A 17,388-nucleotide genomic window follows, 5' to 3' on the forward strand; every position below is an offset into this window, starting at 1 on the left:
TATACCTGCATTTGTACAGTCCGGAAAATTACTAAAAATCTTGGAACTTTAAAGGCGTCTTAGAAAAGCATAAAAAGCCATTAACAGTTGCAAATGTGTTTATTAAAATTAAGGTAGAAGCCCTCTTAGAAATGCAAATATACAGAGTTTATACATATTGCAATAAATTGTACTCTCTAGCAGTATAAGGATGTTAACTTAAAAAATGTTGGGGGGGGGTCACCAGTCTAATTTTCTAGAAAATGATGGTTTAAACAATCTGGGTTTTAAAAAGTCAAAAATGTAATTTTTCTTAACATTGTGTTCTATTGAATTGTTCTAATAGTAGCAATTTTTGGAAAATATTAGGACAAGTTTCTTAAAATATGTCACTGACACATAAAAAAAATGCTATTTTATGGTGCCATGGGACAATAGGTCCATAATTTCACATAATGAACATTGTCATGCATTTTATGACAAACTTTCTCAAAAAACTATGAGTTGGCCTCTACTTTAAATGTAAAAAAATGGATCAGTCATTCGATCAGCATAAAAAGCCATCACTGTCATAAAGTAGTTCACCCCAAAAAAATGATTTCATGACCATAAATCACTGATCCACGAATGCTATGCAGTACTGAATTATTGTTCTATAAAACAATTCTTGCTGGCAAGTTACCCACCAAAGTCCTCAGCTGGTTTCTGAATGTAGTGTGCTCTCTGATGTGGTGTTATAAAACCCCTGTCAACTGGCCTTACTCTGGCATGCATCTATACTCTGATCTGAAAAAAATAAAATGAAGAATAGGCAGAGTACCATGGTAAGTATTAATCACCAAGCTGTGTTCATCTCCAGTAGGTCCATACTAAAACCAACCAATAGGGAATAGTCAGCTGGTTTGCAGACATCAATGAAACCGTTAAAAATTGGAGTAACATTAGTGGATATCTATATTAGTATATATTTGACTTCGATTTTGGAATGTGTATACTATTAGATTTTATAAACCTGGAGATACAATTCTTAATGGTTGTTGGTCTTGAGTTTTGTGACAATAAAAGTGGTTACTCGTATAATTTAAAAATCCCAAACTGAGAAACAAAATCAGACTAGAAAAAGCACTCTAAATTCACGAACGCAGGACATGGGTACAGTCACACAAATTTGAAATTAGTTGCAGACCAGGACACTGGTACAGTCGCACAAACTTGAAATTAGTTGCAGACCAGGACACGGGTACAGTTGCACAAACTTCAAATTAGTTGCAGACCAGGACACAGGTACAGTCGCACAAATTTTAAATTAGTTGCAGACCAGGACACGGGTACAGTCACACAAACTTGAAATTAGTTGCAGACCAGGACACGGGTACAGTCACACAAACCTGAAATTAGTAGCAGACCAGGACACGGGTACAGTCGCACAAACTTGAAATTAGTTGCAGACCAGGACACGGGTACAGTCACACAAACTTGAAATTAGTTGCAGACCAGGACACGGGTACAGTCACACAAACCTGAAATTAGTTGCAGACCAGGACACGGGTACAGTTGCACAAACTTGAAATTAGTTGCAGACCAGGACACGGGTACAGTCACACAAACCTGAAATTAGTTGCAGACCAGGACACGGGTACAGTCGCACAAACCTGAAATTAGTTGCAGACCAGGACACGGGTACAGTCGCACAAACCTGAAATTAGTTGCAGACCAGGACACAGGTACAGTTGCACAAACCTGAAATTAGTTGCAGACCAGGACACGGGTACAGTTGCACAAACTTCAAATTAGTTGCAGACCAGGACACGGGTACAGTCGCACAAACCTGAAATTAGTTGCAGACCAGGACACGTGTACAGTTGCACAAACCTGCAATTAGTAGCAGACCAGGACACAGGTACAGTCGCACAAACTTGAAATTAGTAGCAGACCAGGACACGGGTACAGTCGCACAAACTTGAAATTAGTAGTAGACCAGGACAAGGGTACAGTTGCACAAACCTGAAATTAGTTGCAGACCAGGACACGGGTATATAGTTGCACAAACCTGAAATTAGTTGCAGACCAGGACACTGGTACAGTCGCACAAACTTGAAATTAGTAGCAGACCAGGACACGGGTACAGTCGCACAAACTTGAAATTAGTAGTAGACCAGGACAAGGGTACAGTTGCACAAACCTGAAATTAGTTGCAGACCAGGACACGGGTATATAGTTGCACAAACTTCAAATTAGTTGCAGACCAGGACACGGGTAAAGTCGCACAAACCTGAAATTAGTTGCAGACCAGGACACGTGTACAGTTGCACAAACCTGCAATTAGTAGCAGACCAGGACACGGGTACAGTCGCACAAACTTGAAATTAGTAGCAGACCAGGACACGGGTACAGTCGCACAAACTTGAAATTAGTAGTAGACCAGGACAAGGGTACAGTTGCACAAACCTGAAATTAGTTGCAGACCAGGACACGGGTATATAGTTGCACAAACCTGAAATTAGTTGCAGACCAGGACACTGGTACAGTCGCACAAACTTGAAATTAGTTGCAGACCAGGACACGGGTATATAGTTGCACAAACTTGAAATTAGTAGCAGACCAGGACACGGGTACAGTCGCACAAACTTGAAATTAGTAGTAGACCAGGACAAGGGTACAGTTGCACAAACCTGAAATTAGTTGCAGACCAGGACACGGGTATATAGTTGCACAAACCTGAAATTAGTTGCAGACCAGGACACGGGTACAGTCGCACAAACCTGAAATTAGTTGCAGACGAGGACACGGGTACAGTCGCACAAACTTGAAATTAGTTGCAGACCAGGACACGGGTACAGTTGCACAAACTTCAAATTAGTTGCAGACCAGGACACAGGTACAGTCGCACAAATTTTAAATTAGTTGCAGACCAGGACACGGGTACAGTCACACAAACTTGAAATTAGTTGCAGACCAGGACACGGGTACAGTCACACAAACCTGAAATTAGTAGCAGACCAGGACACGGGTACAGTCGCACAAACTTGAAATTAGTTGCAGACCAGGACACGGGTACAGTCACACAAACTTGAAATTAGTTGCAGACCAGGACACGGGTACAGTCACACAAACCTGAAATTAGTTGCAGACCAGGACACGGGTACAGTTGCACAAACTTGAAATTAGTTGCAGACCAGGACACGGGTACAGTCACACAAACCTGAAATTAGTTGCAGACCAGGACACGGGTACAGTCGCACAAACCTGAAATTAGTTGCAGACCAGGACACGGGTACAGTCGCACAAACCTGAAATTAGTTGCAGACCAGGACACAGGTACAGTTGCACAAACCTGAAATTAGTTGCAGACCAGGACACGGGTACAGTTGCACAAACTTCAAATTAGTTGCAGACCAGGACACGGGTACAGTCGCACAAACCTGAAATTAGTTGCAGACCAGGACACGTGTACAGTTGCACAAACCTGCAATTAGTAGCAGACCAGGACACAGGTACAGTCGCACAAACTTGAAATTAGTAGCAGACCAGGACACGGGTACAGTCGCACAAACTTGAAATTAGTAGTAGACCAGGACAAGGGTACAGTTGCACAAACCTGAAATTAGTTGCAGACCAGGACACGGGTATATAGTTGCACAAACCTGAAATTAGTTGCAGACCAGGACACTGGTACAGTCGCACAAACTTGAAATTAGTAGCAGACCAGGACACGGGTACAGTCGCACAAACTTGAAATTAGTAGTACACCAGGACAAGGGTACAGTTGCACAAACCTGAAATTAGTTGCAGACCAGGACACGGGTATATAGTTGCACAAACTTCAAATTAGTTGCAGACCAGGACACGGGTAAAGTCGCACAAACCTGAAATTAGTTGCAGACCAGGACACGTGTACAGTTGCACAAACCTGCAATTAGTAGCAGACCAGGACACGGGTACAGTCGCACAAACTTGAAATTAGTAGCAGACCAGGACACGGGTACAGTCGCACAAACTTGAAATTAGTAGTAGACCAGGACAAGGGTACAGTTGCACAAACCTGAAATTAGTTGCAGACCAGGACACGGGTATATAGTTGCACAAACCTGAAATTAGTTGCAGACCAGGACACTGGTACAGTCGCACAAACTTGAAATTAGTTGCAGACCAGGACACGGGTATATAGTTGCACAAACTTGAAATTAGTAGCAGACCAGGACACGGGTACAGTCGCACAAACTTGAAATTAGTAGTAGACCAGGACAAGGGTACAGTTGCACAAACCTGAAATTAGTTGCAGACCAGGACACGGGTATATAGTTGCACAAACCTGAAATTAGTTGCAGACCAGGACACGGGTACAGTCGCACAAACTTGAAATTAGTTGCAGACCAGGACACTGGTACAGTTGCACAAACCTGAAATTAGTAGCAGACCAGGACACGGGTACAGTTGCACAAACCTGAAATTAGTTGCAGACCAGGACACATTCTTTTGTTTACTTTTTTAACTTGTTATATATTCCCTGAATGTAATGTGCCTGTTTGTATTTTTATTTGTGATCGAAAATTGCCCATAAATTGGTAATTTTCGTGTCCATGTTTGTTTGTTTTTAAAACTACCATAAGATTTTCTTAAGTTCAGTTCCCATGACAACCACTACTTCAAAAATGTACTGTTTTCAAGACAGTCACATTTTAGAGGCTAACCATGACAAGAAGATATTGCAAGTAAATGTGTTAAATTAAATTAAATTTATGGTACATTAAAACACCATAATGTTGAATAAAAATCCATACATACAGTCAAATGACCCTGACCCCATTACATGCAGTCCTGTTCGCATGGTTACATATCACTTCTGTATCGGGAAGGAACAATGAGCAAGCATTCATAGTAACACTATTCGTATTAGTCTTCGTTTCGCGTCATTATGTTCGATTTTACTCCAAAGAAACAAAGTTTTACCGCCGGATTTTACTGGGGCTTCTCTAGTCGATCATTATCCCGGTTCTGTTTACAATTGATTCAAACTATTTAATTTAAAAAAGAAACCGCCTCACATTCGTCTAAAACGATGTGCTCGCAGTGTCTGCAAACCCGAAAGATCATTTTTGGACACCGGAAATTGGCTGAAACTTCCAAATAAAATACATTTTACACGAGGAAATGTCACAGACTCGCACCCAGTATAATAAATTACCTTAAAGAATGGTTTCACATTCTCTGTGAATATTACAACAAACGGTCGTTGTTTGTTTTGGCGCTCCCGTCGTTCGAAACGTCTTCGTGTGCTTTCGTTTTTTAATTGACACAATGGCGCCGCTGAAGTTGACATTCTAAATAACTTTCGTTTATGAATGTATAACCACGCCGCTAACGTCAATATTATGATGTGCTTTCTTTTTTAACGAATGGTAAATTTGCTATAGCGCCACTAGTGTTCATATAATAGTTGCTTTTGTTTTTCTAAATGAGGCCATTTATATTAATACTGCCATCATGGTTTGTGATAACAATTCTTTCGTTTTTGACAGTGACGATACTTTTGTTATAGCACCATCATAATCCAATCATCACACTACTTTCGTTTGGGTAGTTTAGTGTAATAGTGCCACCAACGTTAATACAATTTTTGTTCTTGTTTTTATATTCACGCAGATTTTCAATACTGCCACCTTTGCTTGTGAAAAAGATTATTTCGTTTTCTAATATTTGTTGCGGCTCCGGCATCCAGATTGTTGGTATATACACTAGCAACAGTTCATTGTTATTGTCGAAGTGCGTTTAGCTGTAAGTAGTTGCAATAATTATATTTTAGTTAATATTCGTAGTGACTATTGAATGGTAAAACCACGAATTTTAAATTTCGCGGGAAAAAAAAGAAACAGGTAGCAGACGACAGCAAAATCCGGTGTTAGTTTCTGTTAATAACTTGCCACATGAGATGATAGGTCGTGTTCCTGAACAGATTGTCCGTGCGCTAAACCAAACCATGTTAAAATGGCCCAAATACTATAAAATTTTTCTGACGAATTTCAGTATCGTAAAAATGTAAACAACGCGCTGGCGTGATCTAGCGGTAATGGCGTCCTGGCACTGGGGAGTCGAGCGAAGCCATCGGCTTATAGGTTTGGTGCTGATGTCGTTACGAATACAATTGTTTTTTCAGCTCAACTCCACCAAGTCATGGATTATAGATGGAAAAATCCGACAACATTATACTTCACTAAACTACCAGAAATGACAGATTTTTGCAATGTTACTCTAGTTATCAAGAAGGACATTTTGGAGCAAAATGGCGGACGAGTTCATCAACTGCAAGTAATGAAATGCAGGTTTGGAAATTTGTGATATATTTGCATGTTGTATTGTGATATATATCTACATATATTTTAGGCGTTTCCCTCAGGCAAAAAGCTGTGTTGTTTATTTATGAATCACTGGCGCAATGGTGTGAGTGTAGAAGGGGGTCAAAACTTCTCGGCAATATGGTAAACCCACAGTCAGCTGGCATCGGTGTATATCTATTTTTCCATTTTCTTTCAGAGAATTGATTTTTACAGAAGCAAATATCTTAGCAACACCATCACTTGATGATATAGCCAAGATATATCTTGTCATGCACCAGGCCTTGTTCAAATCAAAGATTTTGATGCCGAAATTTAACAGAATGGGATTACAGGTATATTATGAATATTTTGAAATGATTTTATTAAGTGAAAAAATGTGTAGACAGGCAGTGCTTTTTGCAGATTCAAAATAGTAACGAACACTGCATTAAACATTGTGTTTCGCTATCAATATATAATCATTGATATGAATGAGAATATTCTTTGGAAAATTAGGGGATTTTATCACATCTCACTGCTGTTATGCATGCTGGGATTGGTTGAGATTCGGTCACATGACATTGAATTAAAATGGATATTACATGGTATATTGCCCACCAAGTAGATATTACATCGCTGCACTGGTGCTGCCCCAGCCGCAGTTGCTTTGGGGGTTGCTTTGAAGGTTTTGAAGGAACTTTAGCCATCCGAAATAGACAGCAAATGTGCCACAATGGATATTAAGTAAGATACTCTGTTTTGATGTTTAGGGTATTCTTTATATGAAGCAAAAATGTACGGCAAAGCCGCCACTGTACATTGCAGCCGGGATCGATACAACATGTTCTATGCTGTGAGCTTTTGTATGAGTTCCACGCTGATGCTAACCAAAAACGGTTTAAGCTGTGTGACTTGTGAATAGAAGGTGTAGTACGTTCGTGAGAAAGTAATTTCAGTCAGTTTCATTGCAATCTGACATTTTTATCTGGCGAGTGGTCAAATAACTTGCGTTTGAGAATTTCTCAATTCATTTAAAAACTGTTGTACTCGATAAATTGTATGGTTCACACTGCTGGAACACGGTTATTAAAAAAAGTATCCATGGCTGAAAATAACATATACTGTGTGTATTTCGCATTTTTTTCCAGCAAACAGTGTATTGCATACTTCAAATATAAGTGTTGTTATTTTGTGGGGGAGCGGGTGTGATGTCTGCTTGATGTGATAAAATAAATAACACATGGTCATTCGGCAATATCATGATTTATTGTCTGCCCTCAGGCGTTTGGTCAAAACCACAATCTCTTGAACATGTGTTATTATTTAATTATGATTTTTTTTTTTTGATACTTTAATTGTCAATTAAATGCAGAGAAAAATGAACATTTCTCAATGACAAACAATTTATACATAGTTTTCAATTCTATGGATCAGAATGCTTTCACATCTCAATGAGCAACACTTTATTAGCCAACTTGCTACTTGTTTGAATAGGCTGGTTAGTGTTAGATTATAAATATTTATTTTATGCTTTCAATACCCCAGCAAACAAAAGCTCTTTAATTCTTTGATTAAGCATTCTTTGATTTTCAATTTGACAATATTACCGATACATAATATTACAGATAGAGAAAGTAACCAGACTCCTGCCAAGTATTTTTCAATCCAGTTTTGTATATACTATGACAGCTAAACTTGCACCAACATGGAATAAAGTGGGTAAAGTTTTTGTTCAAGGAAGAGATTTTATTCAGACTTCAACAAGACTGAATGCTGTCAGTAAGTATGTCAATAGCCTCATATTATTCTAGAACTTAAAATTCACACTGCAGTGTTCAGACACTGGAATTCATGAACAAGTAATTCAGCTATAAGGAGTGTAAGGATTTATAACATAGTTACTTACATGTATAGTATTGGTTTTTACTTAGAAATGGATATTACTGTGGTTAATGAAGAAATTACGTTAGCACTTGAAGCCAGTAATGTAAAGTTACCAACTAACAGGGTAAGTACACACATCTGCCAGATTTATCATTTTATCATCTAATAGATAATGATTACTCAAATCTTCATGGATGTCGTCAAATTAATTTATAAGTGACAAGTCATTGTCAATGACACGTCCCCGTTCCGTTCATATTTGAGTGACATATACATTCAAAGCAGATCATGACCGAAATGTACCTGCATATGTACAACACATTGTACTAAATCTGAACAAAATCCATCCATGCATGACTGAGATCCGATTCCGGAATTGTGATTTTGATACATTTTCGGCCTTAAAATGGCCATCATTCAGCTATTGTTAAGCGGATCATGAAACAAATGCACATATCTATTTGTGACATGATGTACCATGTGTGTGTGAAGTTTGAACTTGATCAATCCAGACATGTCTCGGATACGAATCCATAACTGAATTCTTTAAAAAAAAATGGCCGCCAGTCGGCCATTTCAAACTAGATCCGAAAAAAGAAATGACGTGCATCAAGGTTCTATTATGTTTAATGTATGTACCAAATTTGAACAAAATCCGTCCATGCATAACTGAGATCCGGGTCCGGAATGGTGAAAATGTGCGATTTCAATGCATTTTCGGCCTTAAAGCGGCCGTCATTTGGCTATCGTTAATGAGATCATGAAACAAATGCACATACATATTTGTGACATGATGTACCTTGTGTGTGTGAAGTTTGAACTTGATCAATCCAGGCATTTCTCAGATACAGATCCATGTCACACGCACGGTAATATTACCGTAATTGATATAGTACAGGTCTGATGGTTCAAATACCAAAATGGCAACAGTAACAGAAAGACTTCCCTGGCGGCGATGATAAAATACGAACATCATTGTTTTCTCCAGTCATTCCCAGTTCATCCGCCCATTCCATCAACTCTTGTTTCCACATATCTTTCATCTCGCTGGCCATATTGTCTTCTATATGTCTTCACTGCTCCCGGACGAGCCCCCAGATGTCACACGTAATGTAATATTACCGTAATTGGTATAGTACAGATCTGATGGTTCAAATACCAAAATGGCAACAGTAACAGAAAGCCTTCCCTGGCGGCGATGATAAAATACGAACACGTAGCCAACAGATGAGGTTTCAACTGGTACTGGTATTATTATACTCTGCAAACATCAAGTACAATAACGCGGTAAAACTCCACTACTCCAATGACTAGATACTTAAACTCCAATACAATTCAACGAGATCTCCGATCTGAACTCAGTGCTGAACAACTCCCCTATATATACCCACACTGTCTATAAATAGACCATTACATCAGCATACATAATGAGTCTGGAATTTACTATAAATTATATAGAACATTGTCAGTGACACGGAAGTGGTAAATAAGTCGTATGCGACAATCCAGAATTGAATTCTTTAAAACAAAATGGCCGCAGTCGGCCATTTCAAACCCGATCCAAAAAAAAAAAATGACGTGCATCAAGGTCCTATTATGTTTAATGTATGTGCCAAATTTGAAAAAATGTGTCCATGCATAACTGAGATCCGGGTCTGGAATGGTGAAAATGTGCGATTTTGATGCATTTTCGGCCTTAAAATGGCCGCTGTTTGGCTATCGTTAATCGGATCATGAAAAAAATGCATGTGCATATGTCCCATATAATGTGTGATGTATGAGTTTGAACTTAATCGGTCCATGCATGTTCGAGATACAGGTGATCACGAACGCACAGACGCACGGACACACACAGGGCAAACCATAAGTCCCTGTTTTCGGACTATGTCCGAATGGGGACTAAAAACAATACACAGGTTTCAATTTCTAAGATTTAAGTGAATTCCTTTATCTCAAAACAGATTCAAGATTTTGAAATTTGTGTACCTGTCATAGAAAAATTCTTCATGTCTAAGTCTGCGGTAATTAATGAGTTCTCCATTGAAGATAAGTGGTGCTATGTAATGCCAAGGTATTTTAAAGTTCATTTTACAATTTACTAGTATGTATTAAACTTTTGTAAATCTAGTGACATCATCTCACCATACACTTTATAGGTTAATATTACTGTATTCCTCCTAAAAATATTGCATACAAAATGTGTATATTATGCTAGATGTAACTAATGATTTCCTTGTCACTGGAGCAAGTAATTTATCTGTAACCTGTTTTTTATTACAGTATGAAAAAAGGGAAATTAGTAAACATAACACATGATATACCCAAATCAAGTCCTTTCTCATCATATAAAGATATCAAAAGACATTGGAAAAACATGGTAGGTTTGAATCACAATAAAAGTGAATTATTTTTCTGTTTTATACTGAAAATGGATATAATGTTTGAAAAAAAAAGTAAAATATACACAGATCAGTACAAAATAATTATCACGGCAAATACCTCAGTCAATTCCCCCCAAAAATGCTTGCTGCTAATACAGTGGAAGAAATATACCTGTCCCACACAAGTTTATCATTAATAATTGTTGTATATATTAATTATAATGCTGGTAAATAACAATAATAACTCATCTGTTGGATTTTCTTTTTGTATATCAAAGTATGGTTATAGGTTACCAGAATCTGATGAATTGGTCTTCTTTAATGTGTACTTCCCAGCGATTGGTAACATTCTATTTACGTATCCTTTGTAATGTATGCCAATCTAAACACTGAGTTATTCAACCAAATGAGCAAGGTGGTGAAAAATAGTAGAATGTTTTGCTGTAGCATCTTGGTAATATGTGTTTGTTTTTGACTCCCATGTGCGAAGCACACAATGGGAGTCTTTGCAGTTAGTTTGTATGTGTGTGTATGTGTGTTCGTCTTTTTCACTGCTATCTCAAGAACCATACATCTTTTTTTAATGAAACTAGATGCTCTGAACTTATGCATAGATTTGCTCAGTTTTTGGTAAAAATCCATGCATATTAATTACCTAATTTACATGATAATTAGCTAATTTTTAGCTGCTCCATGCACTGATATCTAAACAACCACTCTTTGGATTTTGATGAAACTTGGTACATAGATGCTCTGAACTTATGTGCAGATTTGATTAGTTTTGGGTAAAAATCCGTGCATATTAATTACCTAATTTGTATAACAATTAGTCAATTTTCGTTTTTTTCCACTGATATCTCAAGTAGTAATCATCACATTTCAATGCAACTTGGTACCTAGATGTCATAGGACACTGCACAGACCTGATAGTTTTTAGGGTAATATCAGTACATATTAATTACCTAATTTGCATAATTAATTGTCAGCTTTTGATATTTCAAGTAGTAAGCATTACATTTCATTGAAACTTGGTACATAGATACTCATGGCCTATGCAGAGACCTTGTGCATATTAACACACCTAATATTCATAATTAATTAATTTTCAGCTTTTCCACTGATATCTTAAGTACTAATCATTACATTTTAATGAATCTAGAATTATGCAGGGACCCAATTAGTTTTCGGTAAATATTTATGTATATTAATTACCTAATTTGCATAATTAACTTTCACACTGATATCTTAAGTACTAATCATATTTCGTTGAAATGTTGTACATGGATGCTGTAGACAATAGTCAGACCTGATTAACTGTGGGTTAAACTCTGTCGATATTAATTACTTAATTTGCATAATTAACAAATTCTAAGCTATCACACTGATATCTAAAGTACTAATTATTCCATTTCAATGAAAATCAGTACAATGATGCTCTAGGACGATGTACAAACCTGATTAGTTTGGGGTTAAAATCTGTTCATATTAATTGCTAATTAGCATAATAATTCATAATTTTTTGGTTCTAATCACATTTCAATAAAACTTGGTACATAGATAGTCTGTTACTTTGCGCAGACCTCATTAGTTTTACACTCAAATCTGTTCATATTAATTTTCTGATTTGCATAATTAGTTTTCAGCTTTTCCATCAATATCTCAAGTACAAGTAATTTCAAATTATTTTTAATGTGTTTCCAATACTCTCAGCACATTAGAGTTCTTTCTAAGCTTTCTTTGATTTGAATTGTGTTTCCTACTAAAGGCAGGATTCAGATACAGTTGATATGATATGCTGTAACTGAAAGAGTTACCAGAAAACAGAAGTACCACTGGTGAATAGTGCTATTTTATCTTTGTTGATGTCTTTAACACTGTTCAGTTATCCAGAGTGCTGTGTTAGGAAAAGAGATTTAGTTGTAATTCCCCGGAGTGATTCAGAATCAATACTCAATGCATTTCTGACTGATGTGCAGAACAAGATGCCAACTGTGTGTGGAGTGTCATTGAAGATTGGCAGAAAACCACAGTATAGTACAACAACATTATGTGAGGCTAGTAGTAATGTAAGTAAACAGTTCAAATGATCAAGGAATGTAAATTTGTTTAGTGATCAGATACAATGTGGCTGCCAATAACACAAATAATCTAATGTACTAGTATTCAAATTTTATTTGCAGGACATTGATCAAATTTCCTCGTCTTTAAGTGATGAACCACCACAAAGAAAACTACCAGCAAGAAGAAATGTGGAGAAAATTTACACTAATACTTATCATCACCCTGTCTGCAGTCAAACATCAAATAATTTATTCCGAAATGCTGGATTTCTGAGTGCAAATGCTTCGACCACCCAAACATGTGGTATTCCAAAGTCTGTGCCTGAAAATATCCCTAAAACACAAAGAGTTATACCGATATTCAAGGCACAGTGCATTAGAACCCCTCTTGCTACAAAACAACCAGTCAAGCCACGAACTGTGCCATCATTTAAACCTGTTGCTAGAACTCCCATATTTGCAGATCAATCCACATTCCCCAGTGCCAGTGTGAAAACACAACTCTCAAGTCAGTACACACCAGTAAAAAGAAATCTCATTAAACCATCTTTCTCAAGCCAACCTATTCCTGGAAAAACACTTACTATGCAACCAGTTAATATGGGTGTTGGAAAAACTCAGATAATACCAGCAGGAAAGAGAAAGAAACAGGTGAGACGCTATTATTAAATTTATCAGTCTTGCCATGTTCGATTTATCCAAATATTAATGTATGTATCAGTACACGTTGATAGAAAAATTACTGCAGTGACTGCAAATTTAAGACTTGACCCAACAAATTAGAGGGAAATAGTTTGGCCCATCAAAATATATGTGTCAGTCAGCTGAAATTTAGTTTATTTTGAACTATTTGACTGGAGTATGAAATTTCAATAATTAGGCAATATTAAGTGAATTCACAATTGTTTTAGATTGCACTTTGAGGTATGGCTCATCTGAATACACGGCAGAACTATGTCAATATTTGATTTGGAAGTTTTGATGAGTTGTTTTAGTTAATCTGCATACACAATATTTCATATTCCAATCATAAGCACTGTGAAGATATCCAGCCTTTTTGTGGCATGCAATGCTTACCACAAGAAAGCTGTGATAAAATATGCCAACTATATAGTATTCAGTTCTTCTCCAATCGCAAAAAAAAAATCTTACTTTTAGCAGCATACTATCCATGGTCTTCTAAAAGACATTCCAATTGGTTTTTTGCATTTTATGACATTTTTAATCTAATTAGATCATAGCCTTAAATACTGGCCTATCAGTGTACTTTGCCAGATTATGTGGTGTGTAGCAGAAAAAAAACTCGTGGGGAAAGAATTCTGAGACAGTATTCTATAAACAGCATAACTTTCACTCAAGATACATTATCTTTGTATACTTCCACAGTGCAACATTTTAATTCAGGGGAGCTGTCTTAGAATCAGATATGCCAGTTTGGAATGCATTCACACCATCATTTTATTAAGTTGAATTTGTGAGTCAGTTCATTTAAACTCTAGCTCATTTTGTTTTCAGGATGCTGAATGTAATGAGACAGTGAAGAAACAACGAACCAAACCAAAAGTTCAAGAAAATGTAGATATAGGATCATTGGCAGCTTGTGGTCAGGTAAGAACATTTTTTTTTCCCCCTCGCTAACCAGTGTTTGTCACAAACATCAATGAGTTGATGGCCTACAGTACTTGCAAATTGAATTGAACTTGTTGGCCTTGGTTCTAGGACAAACACTGCTCCAGCAGTAGCTATTATGCAGTTTCTGTGCTCATGTTTTCACTAGGGACCTTTCCAATTAGTCTTTATTGCAATAAAATGACGAAAAACTGCCATCATATAATTCTAACAGTCAGCTAATGTACGCCTTATAAAATACATGCGACTAAGTATTTACTGTATGGGGGGGGGGGGGGGTCATCTTGACCAATCTTAAACTTTTATAGCCAAACATTATGCCAAAGAAGTTGTCCCTGGAAATTTGAACCAAAATTCCAATACCGTAAAGCTGTATGACAATTTTGATTTCAAATTCCTGGAGAAAGTATTAGTTGGCAGATAACCTAAAGTTATCCCAAAGAATCATTTGGCATTGTTCCAGTTTTGTCGTACCTGTAATTTTGCATTCCATAGCTTTATGTCAAAATGGCCACCAATAACTAGTAAATATATCACATTATGTGTATGCAAGCTGACTGTGGAAACACTCCACCTTTTAGATATACTATGTCAGCATTTATCATACCATAGTTAAAAGAGACTGCGCATGTTCACAATTTGTATTTTTTTTAAATGTTTCACAGTTATCAAAGGTGAATACAATTACATTAATAAGCTGGTTGAAAGAAAGAAGTATTGTTGTCAAAGCCAAGGATAAGAAAGGAGATTTAATACAAAAAGTTATGATTCATCTACAGCTGAGAAGTGAAGAATAAACGCAACAAGAAGACAATTGTAACCATGATTTATTGCTATTATACATGCACTATACAGAAATTAAAATGTATAAATTATATTGTAACCGCTTACAAAAAACTACAGACTAAGAGAAATACTAATGTGATCATCTCTGCTTGTTACACTCATCAATTTTATTATTGCACAGTACATATACAGGATTCAATGCAAGAAATTCCCTCAAACTGCATGTTAGTAGTAAAACATAGTTGAACTCTGGTGACCTTGCCCTTTGTTATATAATATAATTCCCTTTATCATAGTTTGTTTCAATATAAATATGCATTGTCATAATTAATTTGGGGTTGAAACAACAGTGGGGAATCAGTCGACCGAATGTCCTTAAAAGATGTAAATATCTTACAAAAACATTGGTGCCTTATTTGTTTAATTATTTTAAGGAACATAATTTCCAGCTTTATTCAAAGTAATTCAGATATTTTAGTATAAAAACAAATGCCTCATTGCAAAAAAAAAGTGCTGCATTTAGACGTGAATAGATTCATAAAACATGCAAGATAACAGAAAATTTTAGATGGCTTTTGTCCAAGTATTTTGTACAGGTGTCTGTCAAAAATTAATGATTCACTGAGACAAATATGAACTGCCTCATTGTGTGACTACTGTATTATATGAAAAGTAAAAAAAAAACACCCTTTATGAATAGCTATCTTGTTGCAAGCTGTGCTTTGTATGCAAATCAACTTAAAAAGTTAGTTGGTGTCCAGTGGAGGGAGAAGTCAACAGTACTGTTGCCTCCTGAGAATCTACATCTTCAAACACTGCAATCTTTGAAGTGCGTTTTTAAACTAGTATTATAAAAACTCTATCATTCTGTTCTAATAGCTGAAACATATTCCTGTGAGTTTTCATTTGTCGAATGAACTGTTTGTCAAATACAGAATACATATATTTTAGAATGCTTTTCATGTATTTTTTATGTATTGTTTTTGATTTGATAACTTTGAACTAAACAGATTTTCTATTAGCTTCAGATCTTGATCAAAGTTAGGTTCATAGGAGTGCTTATATTGATTTTCTGACATCTTGTTTTCTGTAAAAATTTTATTAGTAGGTTTGCAAATGTGTATCAGACTGTGCAATCTCTCTATGAGTTGGTTTTGAAACCAAGGATATTATTACAAGATAAATCATTTGCTTCATTGAACACATACAACAATGAATATTTCCACTGAGATCAGTCAAGTAGAAACAGTCAAAATATTTTATCAGATTTTCTCAATTTTTGCATGATATTTTCATACAGGACATCTGTTGTTCAAACTCAGGGAAGACTTTATACTGATGAATAAGGAGACCAAGTTTGATAAAGTTATTATGCACACAATAACAATTATTAACGACGACGACAACGCCGGACAAAATTTTTCCCTTAATATACCTTTCCCTTCCATCTTTGATGGTACGGGCAAGGTAACAAAACAGACACTTGTTCTTGGTCTGATAAACTTTACCTTGTGATACACATTTTACTTCAATGGCATATGTAAATATGGTAAGCTGGTACATGTCTTCAATTTTTGTCATAGGAAGAGCCAGAATCCTTTATGAGATTGATTTTAGATTTAGGTATAATGTTTAATTGATTAAGTATTAAATATTTGAATAATTTTCAGCTTTTCAATAATAATTTTATATTTGCATGGACAATAATAAAATAATATTGTAATTCAAAACCGCAATGTTGTAATTAGTTTGAAATAAAAGACCATAAAACATACTACATGCATATTTTCCTTGACTATTCACTCCATAAAACTTTATACACTCCACTGATCCATTATCAATAGACCATTTTCCCGTACAATGCGAGAATCACGCGTTATGCGTAAAATCGAACGTAAAAACAGGACAAACAAAGGTCATAGCGTCGTAGTCGCGTCAAACATCGCGTGGGATTCGACAAACGCGAAAGTATTTTGGGGACATTTCCATGCTTAATAATGTGCTGTCCACATTTGATGATAGGGTATTCGGAAGCAATATTCCTCTGTCGATGATCGGCCGGTCAGTGTGAGCTACGAAATAAGGAAATTCGAGTTCAAAATCAAATCGTTCGATTTTTGCGGCAGACGTTCGACGCGCGTCTTTCATGCATCTCGCGAGATCTCGCAATTGTACGGAAAATCACCTATTCAATAATGCTTTTGATATACAAATAAAACTAAATAAGCATTGAACTTAATTAAAACATGTAAACTAATAGTCATAAAGAAGGCTCATAGCTTCAGCAGCTTTGATTCTCACTTCAGCTGACTGGTCTTTCAGTAGCAGAATTAATGCTGAAAAATAAACGATTTT

General features: G+C 36.5%; 2 protein-coding genes across 3 annotated transcripts in view; one reads left to right on the plus strand and one right to left on the minus strand.

The window, feature by feature from the left end:
- Positions 1 to 6,150: 6,150 nt before the first annotated feature.
- LOC102804146 (uncharacterized protein C18orf63-like) lies at positions 6,151 to 15,181 on the plus strand. Its single transcript, XM_078013335.2, has 11 exons — positions 6,151 to 6,299; positions 6,511 to 6,646; positions 7,919 to 8,072; positions 8,225 to 8,301; positions 10,139 to 10,248; positions 10,458 to 10,554; positions 10,837 to 10,916; positions 12,441 to 12,624; positions 12,739 to 13,269; positions 14,134 to 14,226; positions 14,913 to 15,181. Exons 1-11 carry the CDS (start codon positions 6,151 to 6,153, stop codon positions 15,042 to 15,044), a joined length of 1,743 nt encoding a protein of 580 aa, XP_077869461.2. The 3' UTR covers positions 15,045 to 15,181.
- LOC100374893 (maestro heat-like repeat-containing protein family member 1) overlaps positions 15,058 to 17,388 on the minus strand; it is a 45,061-nt gene continuing 42,730 nt past the window's right edge. For both annotated transcript variants that reach the window (XM_085500308.1, XM_085500307.1), the window contains exon 36: positions 15,058 to 17,369. In XM_085500308.1, the coding sequence (XP_085356434.1) occupies positions 17,287 to 17,369 (83 nt within the window). In that variant the 3' untranslated portion in view covers positions 15,058 to 17,286. The remainder of the gene's footprint in view (positions 17,370 to 17,388) is intronic.

This window comes from Saccoglossus kowalevskii, chromosome 6, assembly GCF_978046115.1.
Source record: "Saccoglossus kowalevskii chromosome 6, keSacKowa6.1, whole genome shotgun sequence".
Taxonomy (NCBI): Eukaryota; Metazoa; Hemichordata; class Enteropneusta; family Harrimaniidae; genus Saccoglossus; species Saccoglossus kowalevskii.